Genomic DNA, 20,400 nt, shown 5'->3' with positions numbered 1-20,400 from the left:
TTCATATATTTGTTGACCATCTGCATTTCTTCTTTTGAGAAATTCTATTTAGTTCATTTGTCCTTTTATTGATCACATGCATTTTCTGCACCTTATGAAGAATCACATTCACAGAGTCCTTCCTATATAATTTCTCTCTACTAACAGTACCTCATATGAATTACCCTTCCTTTAAAATTCTGTATAAGACTTAGAAAAAATTTTACATGAGGAAATACTCAGTAAATAGTGTTGGTACAAGATTAAAGCAGGTTTCTTGTAAAAATCTCTATCTACCAATTCATAGAAAAGTTAATAATCTCCAATCATTCAGTTAGTTAAAAGTGCCAATATCCAAGAAAGGCTGAAATTCAATAGAAATATATTTCTACCAAAAGCAGTGATTATTCATAAATGTGCTTGTTCCAGTTGCATTAGTTATTGCAATTACGCAATAAAAATTAAGTATTTTTACAAAATAATTAGCTATGAGTGCCAAAAGAAAGAAAAATGATTATTTTGAGAAAAAAAATCCTTTTGGAAAGATTTGTCAAAGGTAATGCAAGGATGTCAGTATGGATGTGACAACTCAAAGTTATTAGGGAAAAATAACCATTAAGAACTTAGGTTTAATTCTCAGATTGTTTTACAAATATCTGTAAATCCATGGACACATTTAAAATAATTGAAACTGAAATTTATAGATGTGGTAATAGAGGTGTGGTTTATAAAAGCTTTAATAAATGCAACTCCAGTCACTTCAGGGAAAAAAAGCTTTCACCAAAAGCTCTTAGTTTCAAATAAGATGTTTAGATTCATGTAACCATTACTGTATGATTCTTCATTGTGACCAACATTTTCATTTTTCCAATTATTACTGGATTGAATCAAATCAGGTATGTAGATTTTACTGTACCACCTTAGGACAATACCGCAACACAAGCATTAAGTAATGTAATATGCATGTTTAAATTGTTTTAATTTAACCTCAAAATCTACAGTTATAATTTCCCTTATCATTTATTTAGTCCCAGTACTAAGATGAGAGAGCAGCACAATACCCAAACAAAATCTTTTCATTCCTATTACCTAAGGCCTGCGAAAAGAAAAGAAGAGATTCCTACCTAGTCCATCTTCTATGCACAAAATCAGAAAACCTCCTTCCTGGTGAAGGTTAATAAATTTTCCCTCAGCAGATAATTGAATTACTAGAAATATATAAAGACTTGGAACTAATACTGCATGGATAAGGAACAACAACAACAACAACAACAAAAAAACCCTTGTAACTTGAAAGATAAATTCAGTAAAAAAGTCAATATTTCTTGGAAGATTAGGGAAACTAATATTCTAAAAGACATCTTACTCAATTTTTTTTTTATAAGTAGACTCAACAGCCCATGAAAAGGGGCCTTATTTCACAGAGAAGAGCTGAAGCTGTCAGAAAAACAGTGATTTCTCAACTTCCTCATAATGACTTAACTTGTTTTTCTGGATTCCACCTTGGACTCTCCTTGGCGCCCAAGGAGGTCAGTTTGGAGCAAACAATTGTGTGTTTGCTGTTGACACAATAATCCAGGGTATGTGGTGATTTCTCAAAAGATAAATGGACCTGCCATTTCCTGGGTTTCACAGAAGCATCCTGACGTGGAGCAAGCTGCCATGACCAGCCAGTCCCAGGGAATCCACCAGCTCCTTCAGGCAGAGAAAAGGGCCAAGGAAAAGTTAGAGGAAGCCAAGAAGAGTAAGTATTGCCAGTGAGGGGGTTTGTCACAAAATGGGTGAGGCCATGGGAAGCAGGGACTTGAGCATGAGCTTCCAGGTCAGGCCCACCTGAGTTTAAACCCTGGTTTACCATCCTCCCTGTGAAATCCAGGTTGTTCATTAAAACTGTGTTTTTATAGTGGGGATGAAGTTTCCTAATATAAATCCTTCTGAGAGGCCATGTGCTAAGTGAAAAAAAAAATCACAGATTTTGAGGTTATGGAGATGTTGCTTAATGCCTGGGTTCACAGCTTCCTTCCTGCCGCCACACCTTGCGTTTTCTCAATTTTGTGCAAAGGTGAAGAGATTGACAACTTCCATACTGAGTCTCCCTACCTGATAGTAAACGAGCAAAGTTTTTATCCTTTTTAAGCATCAGTTTTCATTTCCATGAAATTGGAAGCATAACAGTTTATAATTCATTGTTATCCCTCTCTTGATAGCTTTTGATTCTCAATATTTTTATTATTATTATTATTATTATTATTATTATTATTTATTTTTAGTATTAGAGATTGAACCTAGGGGAGCTTAACCACAGAGCCACATCCCCAGCCCTTTTTATTTTTTATTTTGAGACAGAGTCTCAAAGTTGCTTAGGACCTTGCTAAGGCTGGCTTTGAACCTGCAGTTCTCCTGCCTCAGCTTCCCAAGCCATTGAGATTACAGGCATGAGCCACCATGCCCTGCTGATTCCAAATATCTAAAAATATTTCCATTTTATTCTCATTTTCTATCCTTTTATGTAGTCATGTATCTACATATTCACAAGTGAATGTCCTCAATAAACTTCAACTTTCTTCTACTCTTTGATATTCACAAGGTGTTAATGTTACTCCTATTTTGAAACAAAATTTATGATTTGACCACAGTTATATTTTAAAAGGAGAAAATATGGTGCCAGCCTCCATGCTCAATATTTATCTTATTTACTACACACCATGACCTTTATTGCAAAAGGGGAAAGTGATGCTTTGAGAAATTATGCAATTTACCTAAGGTCACAGGGAGGATAAGTGGTAGAGACAGCATTGGATGAGGTCTGATTCCTCAGTCAAGGTATTAACCAATGCACTGTATGAATTTTATCCATTTTTATAATGAAAAAACTAACAACTAACAGATATACAGCTTGAATTAAGTTCCCTTAGGCCAAAATCTGTATTTTTTTCTTCTATTCTACTTTACATCACTTCATTATTTACTTTATAATAATTTGTAGAGGCATTCATCTTCTTCATAATTGTTTTGCCCAACTCTTCCATTGGAGCCGAAGTTTGGGGAGGTAGGAATTATGTCTTAATATTGTTGCTTCTGTGACTCTTTTGGTGAATGTAGGGCCAAATTAGAATAAAAGCTTAGTTAATTACTAAAAAAAAAAAAACTTATTTAATTGTATTGAGCAAGTGGTGGAATAGTTCACTGTGATGCAAGAGAAGAAGTCAGGAAGGAGACAGGCACTACTCTGTTCACTAGGGCTTTCAACCATGGTAAAATCTTTCCCTTTATGAAGATAAATTTATTATCTGAACACTCAGCAATATAGACACCAAAACCCCAAACAGAGAAGATTCCAGCTAGAGATGAGAGGAGAGGAGAGAAAAGTAAGGAGAAAGATAAAGAAATGTTTTACCTACTTCCCAATTTCCTCTTCAACAACAAAAATGCAAATTATTGCAAGATGATATGAATGCAGTAATTTTATAGAAAAAAAAAAGCAGTTCCATACTGGGTGGTTGAAAAAAAATCTCCCCTACCTTTTGTTGAACTTTCTGTTAACCCCATTTAAAATTTCCAGAGGAGAAGACTAAAATAAAGATGTGACAATTAGATTCTTTGCTTTCTCATTAGAGAGGAAAACATAGGATAATATGGAGCCCATATATCATCAATATTATTGTACAATTCAAATTGTTCTTGTCAATTATTTTTTTCTCCTTTTTCAAATTCAGCAGAGAAGTATTGCTAACCATGTAGATTGTTGGGAGTGGAAGCCACTAAGGACAACATGGCTTCAACTTCACTTGAAGATAAAGCCAACCTTTCTCTTGCCTCTTGAGCGTGTGCTCTCCTTGGGCAACCTCTTCTCAGATATCAGTATTTAAAAAAATGCATAATGTATTGCTTCTATACAAAATGCTCATTTTATTTTCTAATAACTTAAAGTACATGCAGACTTTTTTTTCTTAGTATACCATATCTTTGTTCATGAGTATTGAACCAACAACAAAGAATAACCCAGGCTTTAAAAGCATCTTGGAGAATATTTTAACTTTCAACAACTAAGTCATACACTGAGTTACAGAAAATGTCAGTGGGTTCTCTTTGCTTAGCACAAATTCCACTGAATACAGTTTTCTTACACAGCCATTAACAGGCAGCAGTGTCTGGTCACAACAGCACCCATCCTACCTGACGCCCCAAGCATGCTGTGGCAAAGGGTGTGTTGGTATGTTGTAACGTCCCTTATGTTTCAGTAGTTTTTGTTTTCATTCATTTATTTGATTCAATAAGAATTGACTGAGTGCTTTTCAAGTTTTGTGCCACTTTGATGTAAGCACTAATGAGTACCTGAAGATTCTTATTTAACTCTCTAGTGAAGATAAGTACCTAAGAGGCCGTTGATATAAGAAATGCATAATGACATGAGTAGTATGAGCAGTCCTTGTTTTTACAAAATCATATGTTTTTACTTTATTTTTTTCTATAAAAAGATTAATTAGAAAATCTGGCATATCAAGGCAGAAGAGAGATTCAGAATGAAGGTTAATAAGTCCCAACAGTGAAAACCACTGTAGAAGTTCTGTATCACTTTCTCTTTCTTACATTCATTTATTTGGAAGTCAAACTTAGGAGTCTGCTTGAGTTGGACTCATGAGTATGTATTTTAAAATGAAAAGAAATGCTTGGGAAGAGAAAAGAAAACCCACCCAAGGTAATTCAGGCAATTCATTGTTAATTGTTTTAGGAATAAAAGTCCAAGACAGACAAGGTGGCAATGTTTATATGTATTATGTTGCAAAAATATTAATGTATTTCATTTTTGAGGACTGACTCAGATCCCAGTTAAGCTGTTACATAATACAATATAGAGTACAAACATTTTGCCTTAGGGAATACAGACAAGGGAATGTGGTGTGATGTTATCAGGAACTCTTCTGAAGGCCAAAGCCCATCAGGCCTGTAGAAACAGAATATGCTGGTTCCTGCTCTCAAGGCCCTCAATCGCCAGACACAAAGGCACTGAGAGGGGGGTGGACAGGGCTGTGGACAGGCTTGAAAGTCAGCATGGGAGGCATTACAGGAGAAGGAATGTTGGTTTAAGTTTAAAACCCATGTTTCTTAACATAGGTTATTTAGCATTTTTGAACTTCAGCTTTCCTTTTTTAAAATAAATAAAAATACAAGCTATTATCAATCTACCTAATAACCAAGATGTTTAAAGGATATGAAAATGTACATAAGATAGTGAATTTGAGTTCAAACTAAGTACGTGGAGATATTTAATATGTATTATATACATATGAATATTGTTATAAATAATAACAACACAAGAGTAAGTAGAATAGAGAAATCTAGTTTCATTCTTTGTACCCTGGTCCTTTGTTTGGGGTCTATATTTCCTATTCCAAGGGAGTCCTTGACTATTTCCAGTAAGTTGACAAGAAAGGTTTAGATATTCATTTCTATTCACTGAATACAGACTAATTATATTTATTAGTTAAAATTCTCATATATATTTTTACGTGTAAAACATCCTTACAGCAGTTAGATGGTATCATAATAGGTTTGTACTGCTTTAAACAATCTTACTAGGAGTTAACATTTTTTTGCCCAATAAATTGTTCATTAATCAAAACATAAAAGTAGGCACATTGCTCCAAGACAAGTTACATTTTTACAACAGAACATCATAGCGTTGCCCTGGAGGTCCATTGAACTGAATATTGAACTGAGCCTTCAATAAGAATCATATTACAAATTCACAGTATTGCTGTCCACACAAGGAAAAGAGACTCTGTTTCTGTGCAATATGTGACAATTTTGCTTTTAGTTGTGATCTTTTATGAAAGCTGCATGCATTGCAAACTTGGAAAACTGCAGCTCTGCATTAACACTGTTGGAAATGCTCAAATGCACAAGACTCAACATCACATGAAGGACACATATTTCTTGAATCATTTCCTAACATGCCCTGTACCCCTTCTCACAAATAAGCACTCAAGTTGTCTCATTTAGAATCTGTAGAAAACAATGTCTGCGTTTAACTAAAAATTATAAATCGCATTATAGGATATGCTGTGTCAGCTAGTACAATAATGCAAAATAGTTTTATGATATATACAATATCAACCACAAATAATTTTTTTCTTACATCTGCAAGTTACCTTTTGTTTCCAAATGTGCAGATATTCTGAATTATTTAAACAGGCACCTTGATTTAATAAATTCTTGACTCTGCAAGTGCATATTCTGGGTTCATGAAGACATGACTTTTAATAAACTAGTAAAATAAAAGTTGTTATATTAGAATTTCATGGCCTTGTCATATGTTTTGTAGGCCTGTAAATACTTCCTCTTTCTTTATAGTCCGTAGCTTAACAGGGTATTTGTAAATATATTGAACTTTCATTTCTGTGAGTGGGTGATATTAAATTATAGACCATTTTTCTGGACTAATAGCATTTGGTTATATTTAATCCAAGAACTACACAAAGCTACTCATTGTGATCTTTAATCAGGAAAATATAAGTAAAAGAAAAGCCAAGGAAAACATCAAGGAAGGGGATGTGAAAGGGAACTAGATTAGAGTCAGAAGAGAAACTCAGTAACAATCAACTTCACCAAAGGAGAGGTGGGCTTTCTTTTTATTTTTTCTTGTGACTTATTTCTTTTTACAGGGATTGTAATTGGTGAGAAAAATAATAGCATTCTTTGAATCTGGTTGGTTTTATGGTAATACTAATGATTCCCCCAAACCAAGAACATGTTCTTCCCCTTAAGTAGTAGGTGTTATTAGTAACAAATAGAAAGCTCCAAGCATCTCCAAATAATCCTTTGCTTTCAGAGCAAATCAAGGTGGCCTCTGTTCTGGTTGTCCTTATTTTTGTCAGGTGACACATTCATCCAGATACCTACCCTTTCTACTTTGTGAGAGTACCTGTCTTAGCCTCTGCTGCCTATCTGACCTCATCATCTCTGTGCTCCTCACTGTTCTTCTGCATCTGTTTCCTAGGGCCACTGTAACAAATGACCACAAAGTGGTTGAGTTTCAACAACAGAAAGGTATTATCTTACTGTCCTGGAGGCCAGAAGTCCCAAAGTGAGGTGCTATCAAGGTTGGAATCCTGTAGGCTGTGCTCAAAGAGTACTGCATGCCTCTGTCCCAGTGGGCACTCCTGGGATTGTATCTCTATCATTCTTTTGTCTACCCCCACAATCATATGTCCTTTTTCACTGTGTGTCTGTTTAGTCTTTGAGTCCTTGTGTCCAAATCTCCCTCCCTTTACACGGACACCAGTCATTGAACTTAGGACCCACTTTAATCCAGTACAACCTCACCTTAACTTGATCACATCTTCATAGCTCTTATTCCCAAATAAGGTCATATTCACAAGTACCAGAGATTAGGACTCTGACACGTCATTTTTTTGGGGGGGAGGTGTGGCGAGGGAGGGGGTACAAAATTAAATTCACAATATCCTCTAAGTGTCAAGTTTATTTGGCCACATTGAGCCCTTATCTTACTTTCTTTGCCCCCTTTAGTGGTTAAATATTCCCAAATAAGTGCTTATATTCCCTATGCCTATAATCTTTTCATTCTATTTTCCTCTGAGCTTCTATTCCTACAACTCTACTAAACCTCCTCTTGCCAAAATGAGCCATGTTTCTAAACCTGATGCATTCAGCATCTCATTCACAGTTAGACTCCTCTTTCACCTTTAAGATTCTTCTTCCATTTGACTTCAGGTCACTACATTCATGGTTGACTTCTAGATCTTCTCAGTCCCACTGAGAAGATCAGTGACCCACTGAGGACCTATTCTGTACATCTGCAGACACTCCGTAGGTGTTCTCATCCGATCCTCTGACTTTATAATCCTGACTCCATGTAGAGGATCCCAAATTTGATCTTTCCTTCCCCAGCCGCTTCTCTGATCTCCAAATTCAGATGAACATCAGCTTTTTCAAAATCACTACTGGATATTTGACATCTCAACAAAATTGTATCCTAGACTCCACCTCAAAATAAAATGTTGAGGTCATCCCTAACTCATCTTTGTCTCTTACACTGATCAATCAACTCCTCCAACTCCAAAGAATATATAATCCCTTCTTGTCAACTCTACTACAACTTACCTCTATGCTACTCTCTTAGCCCTAAATCTTTTCTACACCAGCCAAAAACTCCTTTGAAATCATGATCAGTATTATGTCGCACCTTAGCTAAGACTCCTTCATGAATTTAGCGTCTCAAAGACATGCCTTGTGAGCTGTGAGCTGTGAGTGGCACCTGACCTGGGCCCACTACTAGTACTGTGGTCATCTCCTCACACTAAAGTGTCCTGTTTTCTTTGCCATAGCAAAGAGGTGGTGTTTCTGCAATTCCTGGAACATGTCAAATGCCCTCCCACCATGGCCTCTGTACTTGCTGTTCTCTCCACCTTGAACAGGCTTCCCCTTCGTCTACCTGTATGACCATCTGTCTTTTTCCTTCAAGTCTCTGCTTGCCTATCGTTTTATCTGAGGGAACTGATCTATCAAATTAGCACCTATCACCATTTCTGTCTATCCCTTATGCTCCTTTATTCTTCATAGTATTCAATATCCTTGTCATATTATGTATACATTGTCTATTTTCTATTTTTGTCTCCTGAATTGCATCCAAAAGGCAGATTCCATAACAACGGGAAGTCTGTGGGATTTCCATATATCCAGAAAAGTGTGTGGTACTTATTAGACATCTGAGAATGTCAGATGACTAAGTGGTCCATTTCAGATTTCTGTCGCATTTGATTCCATTGGCTATAGGCTGCTTGGGATGTTCTCTTCACGAGTTTAGCTTCTTTTTAATTTCTCTTCCTCTCTGCCTACTACTGGCAGGCTTCTCCTGAGGATCCACTTCCTTTTCTTGAACGTTGATATTCCCCCAATTTGAGACCTTATCCCTCTTTTCTCCTCATTCTTTATACTCTCCCTTAATTTCTGTCCAAATACCTTTGCTATGACTAGCACATACCCAAACCTGGATGACTGACATGCAAATCTTCCTCCATTGCAGTCCTTTCTCCTAAATTCCAGACTTGTCTGTCCTGTTGGATGATTACCTCTCCTAGGATATCCCTGGGGAAGGCCTGAGGACTTTTCCTCAAACTCATGCCTCGCTTATCATTTTCCTTCTTAACAAGAATTGAACCTGTTTTCCTAAGATTAAAAACTCATTAAATAACTAGTTCTGTTTTTTTTCTAATATTTCCAATAACTTATTATAAGAGATTATTAGCTCTGTTTTATAGATAAGAAAACAGACTCAAATTCTAAGTAACATGCTCCAAGTTACAAAGCTTATGATGTCCTGTTCTGGTGGTACCAAGTGGATAATTCTGACTCATTTCTGAGAAAATAAATGAAATATCATTTTTCCCATCAGAAATGATTCCAAAAAAGCTTAGTAGCCCAAGCAATAGAGTTGCTTTCTCTGTGTCTCAGGGCTTGCATCTTGGGTCATGAAGTTCACTTGTCCAATTCCAGAAAGAGCAGAGCCTATCTTTGAGCAAAAAGATCTTAACTTTGAGCATATGTGGAATTCAGCTTTAACTTGCCCCAAATTGATTTTTTAACTCTTTCTCCACAAAATACCTGAAAATCAGGTCAAGAATCCCCCTTTTTCTCTTCACAAAACAATTCTGTAGAATATATCTCAACCATGACTTGTTAAATGTAGATGTCTGCATAATAAGCTACATGTCTAAAAATGAATGAGGCTGAACTATTTAGACTGTCCTCAGATCCATCTTATAAAGGATCTTCTTGTCCTTTCTTAGTCTGTCCCTTTGCTCTGTCTTTGCTGGTACATCTACTCAGTCTAGTGGTTCCTTCCTCAGAGATTTCTCCTAACCTCCTCCAACAGCCTCCTCAGAGTCCCGTGATATGTGTCCGGGTGAATTTGTTTACACTTTTGGGTGTTACTTTTTTAATGTAAGACATAGCATGACTATTGGAGTAGAGGCAAACCATGGACTCTATAGAATTTTAGTAGCAATGTTTCTATAAGCATTGTGATTTTTTTAACTGCTCCAGAACAAGCAGAACAAAGGTTTATGTTTTAGCTTTTTTACAATTTTTTTTAGGCAGTTTGCCATTTTGTTTTACAATTTTCCTCTTGGAAGCTGGAGCAGCATGCACACATTTCCAAAGTATGTGAAATTTATGTCACCTGGAAGCAAGGACCATGCATTGTGTACTTCTCCTCTGTTGTTCACTGTATGCTTATATAGTAGGTGGTCAGTAAAGTTGAAGTGAATAATGGAAGAATAAAGTAAAACCCTCCTTTCCTACACAACTATACAGCATTATTTTTAGCAGTATTTAAAATCACGACACATAAGATGAACACAATTTCTAAACCAAAAAATCAAGACATTCTGCCTGATAATCCTGTGTCTTTATAGGAATTTGTGGATCATATATTCAATTATTTATGTAGAAAATCTGACTATCTCATATGGTTACTCCTGTATTTGAAACAAAGTGTACTGATATTAAGAATATGAACCTCTTTTTGTCCACAGTCACCATGTTTTTGGTGCTTCAGAATAAACAAGTACAATTTCAAAATTTGGCCATCTTCCTACACAGAGCAAGAAGCAAGCTGGAGGTTAAGATGAGTGGATTTGACACGTGCATGTGCTTCACCTCTAACCAAGCTGTAGGCTTTAGACTTCTGTTTCTTCCACTGGATTAAATCAGGTGTAGTACACACAGCCCCTTGCATGGTGGCAGCTGCTGAGTCCATCCAGAAAACTACTGTGCCAGCAGTGATTTCCCTGTGGCTCTCCTATTTAATTGAATGAAAGCCAGCAGGTGACTGGTGCCACCACCTGGGAATCACAGACACACACTGAGCCTGTCACAGGGTGTTGGAGCTTATGTGCATGCTCTTAGTGGATCACAGGATCCTGCTCAGAGGAAGGGCATGCAGCGTGTGTCCCATTATTATTACTGCTATTGTTATTATCATTTTATCATTATTATGTGCTAAAGAGTTATGACTTTGAAACCAATCGTTTTAGATATTATGCAACTAAACATAATGATGGCATGTGTGATTTATTTTATAAAATATGTAGAGGCATTGCAACTCATTATTGCCATGAAAATATTCATACATTACCATTTTATATTGTCCTGATGTTAAAAAACAGTGATAAGAAACCAGTCTGTGGACCAAGGAATCAGCTTCCGTACCAACACTTCTATTTGTTCTGTCCACAGAATCTCTGGGAATAGAATGTGTTTGGTTCCACAAAATGGTAAGAAACATAGAGAACAAAGGAATCCGAATACACAATGTGAGCATTAGTTAACTAGGGTGAAGGTAAGCATTAATGTAGCAACCACTAAGCCTCAAACACCAGAATAACATTCATTTTTACCAGACGAGGATTTTCAAGACAGTAGAGAAAGTTAATTACCTATTCTAAGTGAGGTTTCACCAGTTCCATTCAAGGATGGTAGACATTAAAAAGGAACATTTCAATTTGCAAGTCAGTGCATCTATCCTTATTTCAAATACAAACCCAGTGACTAGCAAAGCCATTCAAACCTAGCAGGGAAATTTAGCAACTGTCTACATTTGAATGCTACAAAGATATGAATAACATACACAGATGATAGACAAAAGTTAATATGAAGATTTTCTTCGGTGTTACTTAATGAGAACATATTATCTACTTCAAAGTCTACATAATGTAACAGTTGACAAAAATTGTAAACAAAATCTTGAGACATGATAAATCATACTAAATGAGCAAAAGAAGAAAGGCATTTTACTGAAATGGAAAGATAGGAGATGCAGAGAAAAAAAGAATTTTCATAAGGTTCAGTTTCTTTACAACTTTAATTATCACAAATCCTTAGTACCTAACCCCCTGAAGGTGGTGGGGTCATAGTAGCAATTAATATTACATTGGTTGTCCAAAACTTTGTGTGCTTAGCTGATTGTATTTGTCTCAAACTTTCATCTCATGATGTCTGCTGGCTGAAGGCTTACACCTTAGCTCTTAATAAAAGAAAAGGGGCTACTTAACGAAATGTCCTAACCATTAAAAACAATTGGTTTTACAACCACTTTCAAGTCCCCCTCAGAGAAAGCTACTACAAGAAAAAGAAAATCTACTTTGATGTACCGTGGGGTTTAATCAGACAGTCTGGATTAACAAATGGTAAGAAAAAAAAAATCCCAATAAAATGTCTAAAAAAAATTATAAGTCAGTTTGATAGAGTCTGAGTTGCATGTTTGTCGTGATTTTGGAGAACTGCCAGTGGCAAATAGGATCCAGTTGGTGTGGACTGAAGGATTCCTGGCAGCAAATCAGGACAGAAAATCTGACCAAATGATGTCTTTTCGAGTAAGTGACAGCCAAAAGCTGTTCTCTGGCTGTTACTGCTGTGAGTAAACGGGCGGATATTTTATTTAAACATGTAAGTGTGAAAGAAAGTTGTCATTGCCATGTTCTAAAGAATCCTATAGAAAAATAAGAAATTTTCAGTATTATTTTTTTGCAATGAAGTTTGACATTCTAGGGGGAGGAGTCTAAAAACATGGAGAAATCATCCATGTTTTAAAAAAATCAAATTTGAAATCCCATGCATATCTAAAAGAAATATCATTTCTTCTATGCCACTGTGAACTTCCAGGAAAGGGGAAGAGACTGAAGCAAGCTAAGGAGGAGGCGATGGCTGAAGTGGACCAATACAGAATGCAGAGAGACCAGGAGTTTCGACTTAAACAGTCTAAGGTAAGCCAGGATGCCCACACTGATTTATGCTGCACAGAGGATAAGATATTAATATTCATAAGGCATAAGGAGGAACCTTAGGAGAACTATGCTGTGATTCAGCAGGTACAGTCCACACAAGGCTAAACACCAAACTAGATCTTAAACATTACAGAATTATCAAGTTTACATTTTCAGATTCAAGGTATTTTAAATTTATCAGACAGTATGTCTCTGGATAGTTGTTGACTATGTATTAAAAAAAATCACATCAATCTGATGTTGACTATGTATTAAAAAAAATCATAATCTCAAATATAAAAATTGAAGGGACTAAAATATCATTGCTACCACAGATTATTGACTGACACCATTTTAAAAAAACTACAGAAAACATTTTGTTTCTTTAATGTTTACTAGTAAAATTAATTTTTAAAATTCATGATGAGATATAGAATGAACTTGTCAAACAGAACATGCCCCTGCCACAGGAACTTTACACACCTCATGTTACTCCCTGTAATTCTAATCTTTTTGACTCATTCATCTTTCTTTAATATGTGATCATGAATTTCCTTTCCTGGTGACCTTATCTAAAATTATCTCTCTTTTGAAAGTAAAGGAAACCAATACTCCATTACAGTCCATTCTTTCTCTTCATTGCATTTATCACTGTCTGATATATTAAGTATTTACACTTTTTTCTTACTGCCTGTCTTTCTTTCTCACTATAAGCACCAAAATAGCAGATTGGTTGTTTTATTCTCTGTTGTTTTCCCAGGTTTTAAAACAGTCCGCCTCCTAGTAGGCATGCAATAAAAGTTAGTGGAAATAATGAATAACTAAATATTTCCTCTGTGGCTTTATCTTTCCCATTGGATCCTGTTATATTAAAATCTGAGAAAATAATCATCCTTCATAACAACCAGCTTTGATTATCATATGTAAGATATCTCTGAAAGGATAGTTGTTATTTCTGTTTTTTTTAAGTCATAAAAAATCTGACCATAATTTCTGCAAGTGGTTGGATTAAACCTCTTGATATACTATTTCTCCTGAAGAATCCTATCAGATGTAAATCTGGTTCAAGATTTGTTCACTGATTTAGCTCTCATAATTGGAGCTCCAAGCCAATTTTACAGCTAGTTGATCAAAAGCTCACATAGAAAAGTCATCATGTTTAAGCCTCTTGCTACTTCAAGCATAATGTAAAACCATTACTGCGGATCTTTCCTTGGATGACCTCCATATGTCAGGCATATTGCTATTCCCATTAAATCTCGTCATCATTAACCCAGGGCAATTAGGAGGTCTGGGAGGAGACCCAAAAAAACAGTTTTATGCCTGCTGTGGGTATTGTACCCTGATGTTTCTTTTTTGGTTGTCGCCTTTTAGTTTTTGTTAATACAAATGTTTCTTTGAGTCTTCTTACTATTCAACACAGACAGGTTATTCAAATGTGGGTTATAGTTATATATCCACTGGTACTACTTTATCAATGACTTGTTTATCCCTTGCTCATCATTTCTACCTAATGTACCATCTACTCCTAAAGAGATATGGCATTGCTAAAAGAAAATATGGACTACAGAAAATTAAATCTATTGTTAACATTAGTAAAAGTCAGATAAGCCACGAATCCAAACAAAAGACCCAAATAATGGTTTCCATGAGCACACAGAAGACTTCTATATTTTTTACTTCTGAATTCATATCATGAGAGCATTTTGTTTCCTTGAAGTAATAAAAAATTTAGAGTCCCAAACTGTTTTGCTTAAGATTGTGGGTCCTGAAGTTCTGCTATCCCTGAAACTGGAGCATTTGAACAATTGCTAAGGAAAGATACTTAGTGTTGAAGATCCAACTGTCAGTATCAGTCATTAGGTTGGAAGTCTATGCACATCACTCTCAAAGTAAAAGTTTTGAAAAATAAAAAAAAAAGTCCTAAAGTGGCACCCTTTGAACAAATGGATCATGACATGTTACAGAATGATCAACTTGTAATGTACATAGTGTCCCAAATGTGAACAGGCTTCTGCCAACAGGAACAACACAACACAGGTAATGAGTTCTCTGTAACATTTGGAGATTGGAGATATGATCATTCTACTTTGCTTAACAAATATGTACCCAGCATAGGTAACAGTCTCATAATAGTTGATCTTTTAATTTTTTTACCACTTAAGACATTGGATTTAAGAGAAAAAAAAATTGTTTTTCAATTCCTTAGAGTCCCAAATAAACCAGTAAATTTAAAAAGAAAAAAGTTTGAATTGGGTAGAATTATTTTGATAAACAGTTCTATTTTTAAACCCCTTAGTAATGGAAATTTGGACCATGTGTGTCTGCTTTCTGTATACTCATTTATGAAAATATTATTTTGTAAAAGTTATTTAGTGTCTCAGAAGCTGCATCTTCTCAAAATTATTTTTTTTTGAACTGATGCCCTTGTTGCCTGGATTATAAACAGAAAATAACTGGAACCCAATAGACTCAGTTGCATTTGATTTGAAGCTTAGGATCCAGAACAATGATGGGGGTTCCAGATGTTAGAACAGTCTAGAAACCCTAAGGTGGAAGTCATGATTAGTGGAGCTACTTAGATCATACCAGATGCACCTCTCCCCTTAACACAGAAGTGGAAAACAAGCAAATCCAGCTATCTTGTCTTAATGAAACCACATTTAAGAAAGATCAAGTTCACAAGTAGATTAATTAAGAGTTGATTGTTTATCTAAGGTTGACTTTCAAAGTGTCTCAGTGCAGTTTTCCTTTAAAATAATAACTCTCCCTGCAAGATAAGGATTTGGTCCAATCACAACTCATGGCTGTATAAGAAACTAAGAGGATAGAGAACATGATGGAAAGTGCTAACAGCCAATTAAAGAGTAATTAGAAAGGTCTGTTCAACTGTGGCTAAAGGATAGTTTGACTAAATGAACAAGCATATCTCAATTTGAAAGAATTTCAATTTATACCAAAATTCTCAATAGTGTATCTATTAGCCGTATCTGTCTCCATAGGCATGTAAAAGCATTTGGGATGTGTACTTCAGCTGTATCTTCCCAAGAATCAATGAAGGTCAGATAATGTATTTTAACAATAGGAAACCCAATAACCCTCTCTTTAAAAACTAGCCAAAGTGGGCTTACTGGTGCCTACCAATTTTGTTTTCTAGACTAGTAATTCAGATATTAAGCAACAGGGGAGATGTGAGATCAGAATGGAAACTAGTACAAAACATGAGAAATGTGATGAGAAAACTTCTGAGCATAGTATCATGACTGTAAACTGGTTTGTGATTTGTACTGCGTGGTCATCAGTTAGAAGTGAAAAAATAACCTGTTATGTCATTTCCATAACAGGAAAGTCCATCTTCACACTCATGGTCTTAGTGTTCTAGTCTGTCCTCTGGGGGGAAAATCTGGAAAAAGAATAGATAGTGTGTGTTCCATAGACCATTCATCAATAAATAGGTTAGGGTTTATAAAACAACAAAATTTTAACATGACTATGGTGTGACAATTCCATCTCTTGCTTCCTAGATAATGGGTTCTCAGAGTAATGTCTCCTATGAAATTGAAGAACAAACACAGGGAAAGCTTCAGGAACTTCATGGGAGCTACAACAAGTGTATGGAGGATGTGATTAAACAGCTCTTGATGATGGTCTGCGACATAAACCCAGAAATCCACATGAACTACAGAGCCACCAATTGACGTACCTAAAACTGTTCCAAGGAGTGGTGTGTGGATGCCTCCTGCTTGCTGGTAGCTTCATGTTTGCATTAAGAAATTTAAAACATTAATCTTATTTACTGAACATTTATAAAATTCAGTGTGCATGAATTCACACATGGGCGCTTAATTTTAAAAACTAAATAAAGCTATCATTTTATCTTTCCTGGTGGTAATAGTCATTAAATGGTATTGTCATTTAATTGGGAACAAGTCAAAAATGCCGAGTAAACGTACTTTTGATATCGAAAGGAAACTGACTTTCAGGATGTCGCTTTTTAAAAAATGTCTTCTTTTATCAAAGCAGATAAGCTCTTGGGAGTGGTCATTAAAAACTAATTTTTAAGGGGAATATGACTCCTATACACATCTAAAATGAACATGTCAAGGATTTTAATTCACTAACCAATGAGGAAACCATAAAATGTTACCAATAGTTAAAAAAAAAAGATTGCATAAAAAGAAGAGAGAAACAGAAAGAGACATGGTAGATTATGCAATTATCTTAGGAGAAATGGGTCCCAGAACTATTCCATTCACCTAATTTCAACTAACCACATATTATTCTCTTTCAAGTATTTTTTAAACAACAACAACAAAATGACAAGTGACTCCTTGCATAATGAGTTCATATGCCATTAACTTATTCTCTCAGCAATAACTAAGCAAAATTCTGAAGTGCTAAGTACTTTGTTAGTTCGATGTATAACTCATCTCAGTCCTACTGTGGGGGCAGTGTTATTGCCTGCCTGCTTAAAAATGGTAAGGAGTATAAGGAACTTTCCTGGAGGTGCTTGGGGAACAGTGGTAGCCAGGAGCTTCGCCCTGGCAAGGGAACTCCAGTGTCTGCTCCCTTCCCTTCTCACCAAACTGCCTACCCAGAACGTTCCTATATATACATCATTATAATCACAGATACTAAATGTCTTTGATTTTCAAATAATATATGGAGGCAAATTCTAATTCCATTCAAACAAAAGTTAATTAGTAGATTTAACCGTTATTGTTTTGCCACATATTTTAGTATTTCTTACATAATCACTTTTATATTCACATTAGATAAATGGAAAAAAAATGTAATTCCAGTTGTTTCCCTACTTTCCCTAAAAAAAAGGAAAACCATTCAGGTCAGTTCAGTTTTATGTGGTAGACAGTGCACATCAAGTAAAGTTGTTTCCCCAAAATAGAACTGTCATGGAGGATTTCCACTTCAACACAGATTCTAAGAATTCAACTACTCCAGCCTGCAGACCTGAGATATTAGAAAACATGAGTAAAACATCCCATGTGAAAGATACCAAATGAAAATAAACTTGTGAAATACACAGCCTCATAGTTTGCCATACATCGTAAGACTTAATTTTCCATCTTATATCATGAAAACCAAACATCAATTTTCTGGATATGAAAGCTTGAATATATATATTATCTGGAACAGCCAAGTTAAGAAATTCCTGAGCCTGCACAGGACATAGGATTATTTTTTTTAGGTCCAAAATACTTTAGAAACACATTAAAGTCATTATAGGATTTTTCTCCAATATACAGTGATGCCAAACTCCAGAAAAGAAATGAGAATTGGGTGTTGACAGGTTGTCATCTGACCCTGCTGTGCCCAAACTCTGTGCATCCCTTTGGCAAATCCATAAACCTCCCCAGACCCAGATTTTGTTTGGTGTTTTAACCTACCGGATGGTGTTGAACCAAGGGATCTTCTATAGACCCTTTCATATTTAATTTGACATGCTAAATGGAATCAGTTTCAACGAGCAGTATTCATTATTTTTTCTTCACTATTATGGTATCTGTTAATTTCTCAAAGAACTCATATCTATTCCGAATACTCTATTGTCAGCAGTATGTACTCCCTCCTAGACTCTGTTTTTCACTTATTTTTATATTCAAATATGGTTTCATATCATTACATAACTGAATGAGTCATCTTCCCAGAACTCTCACATTCTCATGGATGGTAAAGTTGCCAAGTTGTACTTTCACATACAAAAAAAAGTTCTGAATTTCAGTGACAGGTCCTCTATTCATGAGAACTTCCTCAGTCACACCAAAAGGTTGACTTCTATGTACAATGTACTTATCCTAAAAGGTTTTGTCTGTTCATACAGGTCTTCACACAGAAATAAAATAATTTGAGTATGTTTTTATTTCTTCTCTACTCCTGTTGCACAATCAGAAACTAAAAAAAAAAAATGCTGCATTAAGTTCTTAATTATTTCCATTGCACCTGAAAACAAAGCCATGCAATTTGAAGAACTGTAAAGGAATAGAGAGATTGCAATTTTTTTTCTATATATCAGCACATGCACACAAACCCAGGGATTGCCACCAGGGCATCCCCACTATTATTTTATCAATGGAGAGAGACAGTGGGTAGTGTGGGCCAGAGTTTGCAGAGCTTCTACCTTTGGAATATTCCAGCTCAGGCCATCCTAGAAGAGCAAACCCCCAATATGTAAGGGCAGGGTTACATAACCTTCAGCCATAAAAAAAAAACAGCCAACAATTCAGAGACCTATTAACCACCCAGAAGATCTACAAACTCATCCAGTATGAGATTTATGAGGATGTGTTAGGAAGCAACAGCTGGGATGCCCATTAGATCATGTTCTTTAAAAAAGAGAGGGTGATCAACCGTCTTTCTTGACTGATACTCAGAGTTCAAGTAAAACAGGGCAGATCTGTGACTGTTAAGAGTCGCATACTATCTGAGTAGAGAATGCATGCGGAGAGAGAGCAACTATAGATAACTATGAAACTATACAAATCATCAGAGAAATGGTGCCATAGCTTGAAGGAAATGTATCTGGCATGGTTTTGTTTGGAATTGTTTTGAAATTCCACTGGAGGGAAAAAACTAATATGAAGATTAGAGAAGGGAGGTATTGCAGAAGCAAAGGGCCAGGGAGGAAAAGAAGCACAAGAATCAGATCCCCAGGGACAGAGCTGGCCTTGAATACAAACAGGCACTCCTACTAACAAGAAGACCACAGTGGGCACGGGTGACTAAGAAGTTGATTTAACATTAGGAAGATGAAGATGTTCCTACCTCATGACTACGGTATTCAAATTAAATATGAGAAAAATGATCAGCTGAGAATGAACAGGTTTTAGGAGACTTATCAAGATAAGTGAAAGGGTCAAATGGCCATTTTAGGAAGCAAGAAGATGACTTTGCTAGTTAAGTGTAGTAGGATTGCCAAAGTGTTAAATGCCCAAATAAGACCTATTGCCACACTTTTCTCTTGTGAAGGGTATGTCCAGGTGCAGGCAGGGAGAAGGCAGAGCCTGCTTCCACCTCCAACAAAGACCTGAGTTCTGCTCCTTGTCCTGCATCCTCTAGTTTTAAAATCGAGCTAGAATGTTTCTCAAAAGATCTACAAATTTATGTGTGTGTGTGTGTGTATACTGAAAGTAAAACACTAAGAATAAAAAAATATAAGCACAGAGATAATTAAAATATAATGATTCTGCTTTTTCAGCTTGAAATTTCATTACTGCTCATTTGCAGGTCTCTCCTATTTTCTATTTTCCTATCTTTCTTGGGACTGCCTAATATCAACACTGCAAGAAATCACTGGCTTAGTAAGTTTCCTTTGTTCTAAATGTGACCTGAAGGAGCCACTGGCTAATGACTTAAATAACAGAGAGATCTTGCATCCTGTGTACATCAGACATTGATAGGTGTATTTATTCAACCAAGGTTGTTGAATCCTGATATATCTCACATTTAAGGTTGGTAGTGAAAACTATGATTATTACTGAAATAGGCACAAGTCTTATAGTCTTGGTCCTACCACTTTCAGCAACCCAAGTTTTGAATTCTAGTTTAAGATGAGGTACACTTCAAATGTGTTGGAGTTCCCAGTATTCTCAAATCAATTGAACTCCTGCTATCAGTACTG

At 35.9% G+C, this 20,400-nt stretch overlaps 1 protein-coding gene across 2 annotated transcripts; it reads left to right on the top strand.

The window, feature by feature from the left end:
• Positions 1 to 1,566: 1,566 nt before the first annotated feature.
• On the top strand, positions 1,567 to 16,645 carry Atp6v1g3 (ATPase H+ transporting V1 subunit G3). Of its 2 annotated transcripts, XM_078022539.1 has the most exons (4): positions 1,590 to 1,723; positions 11,239 to 11,276; positions 12,664 to 12,764; positions 16,289 to 16,645. In XM_078022539.1, the coding sequence occupies exons 2-4, from the start codon at positions 11,255 to 11,257 to the stop codon at positions 16,460 to 16,462; spliced, it is 297 nt and encodes a 98-aa protein (XP_077878665.1). In that variant the 5' UTR covers positions 1,590 to 1,723; positions 11,239 to 11,254; the 3' UTR covers positions 16,463 to 16,645. The 2 variants fall into 2 exon arrangements, with proteins under 2 accessions (XP_005330441.1, XP_077878665.1); XM_005330384.5 differs by lacking the exon at positions 11,239 to 11,276 and having other exon boundaries at positions 1,567 to 1,723.
• Positions 16,646 to 20,400: the final 3,755 nt, after the last annotated feature.

Source organism: Ictidomys tridecemlineatus, chromosome 10 (genome assembly GCF_052094955.1).
Source record: "Ictidomys tridecemlineatus isolate mIctTri1 chromosome 10, mIctTri1.hap1, whole genome shotgun sequence".
NCBI lineage: Eukaryota > Metazoa > Chordata > Mammalia > Rodentia > Sciuridae > Ictidomys > Ictidomys tridecemlineatus.
The sequence above is the reverse complement of the archived record's forward strand: the minus strand, read 5'-3'. Positions and strand labels throughout refer to the sequence as shown.

What these genes read in the sequence shown, in the direction of transcription:
- Atp6v1g3 (XM_005330384.5), top strand. Translation starts at nt 1,642, where the DNA reads ATGACCAGCCAGTCCCAGGGAATCCACCAGCTCCTTCAGGCAGAGAAA. An exon ending in GTTAGAGGAAGCCAAGAAGA is followed by an intron (nt 1,724 to 12,663) that starts GTAAGTATTGCC and finishes GTGAACTTCCAG; the next exon opens with GAAAGGGGAAGAGACTGAAG. An exon ending in TTCGACTTAAACAGTCTAAG is followed by an intron (nt 12,765 to 16,288) that starts GTAAGCCAGGAT and finishes CTTGCTTCCTAG; the next exon opens with ATAATGGGTTCTCAGAGTAA.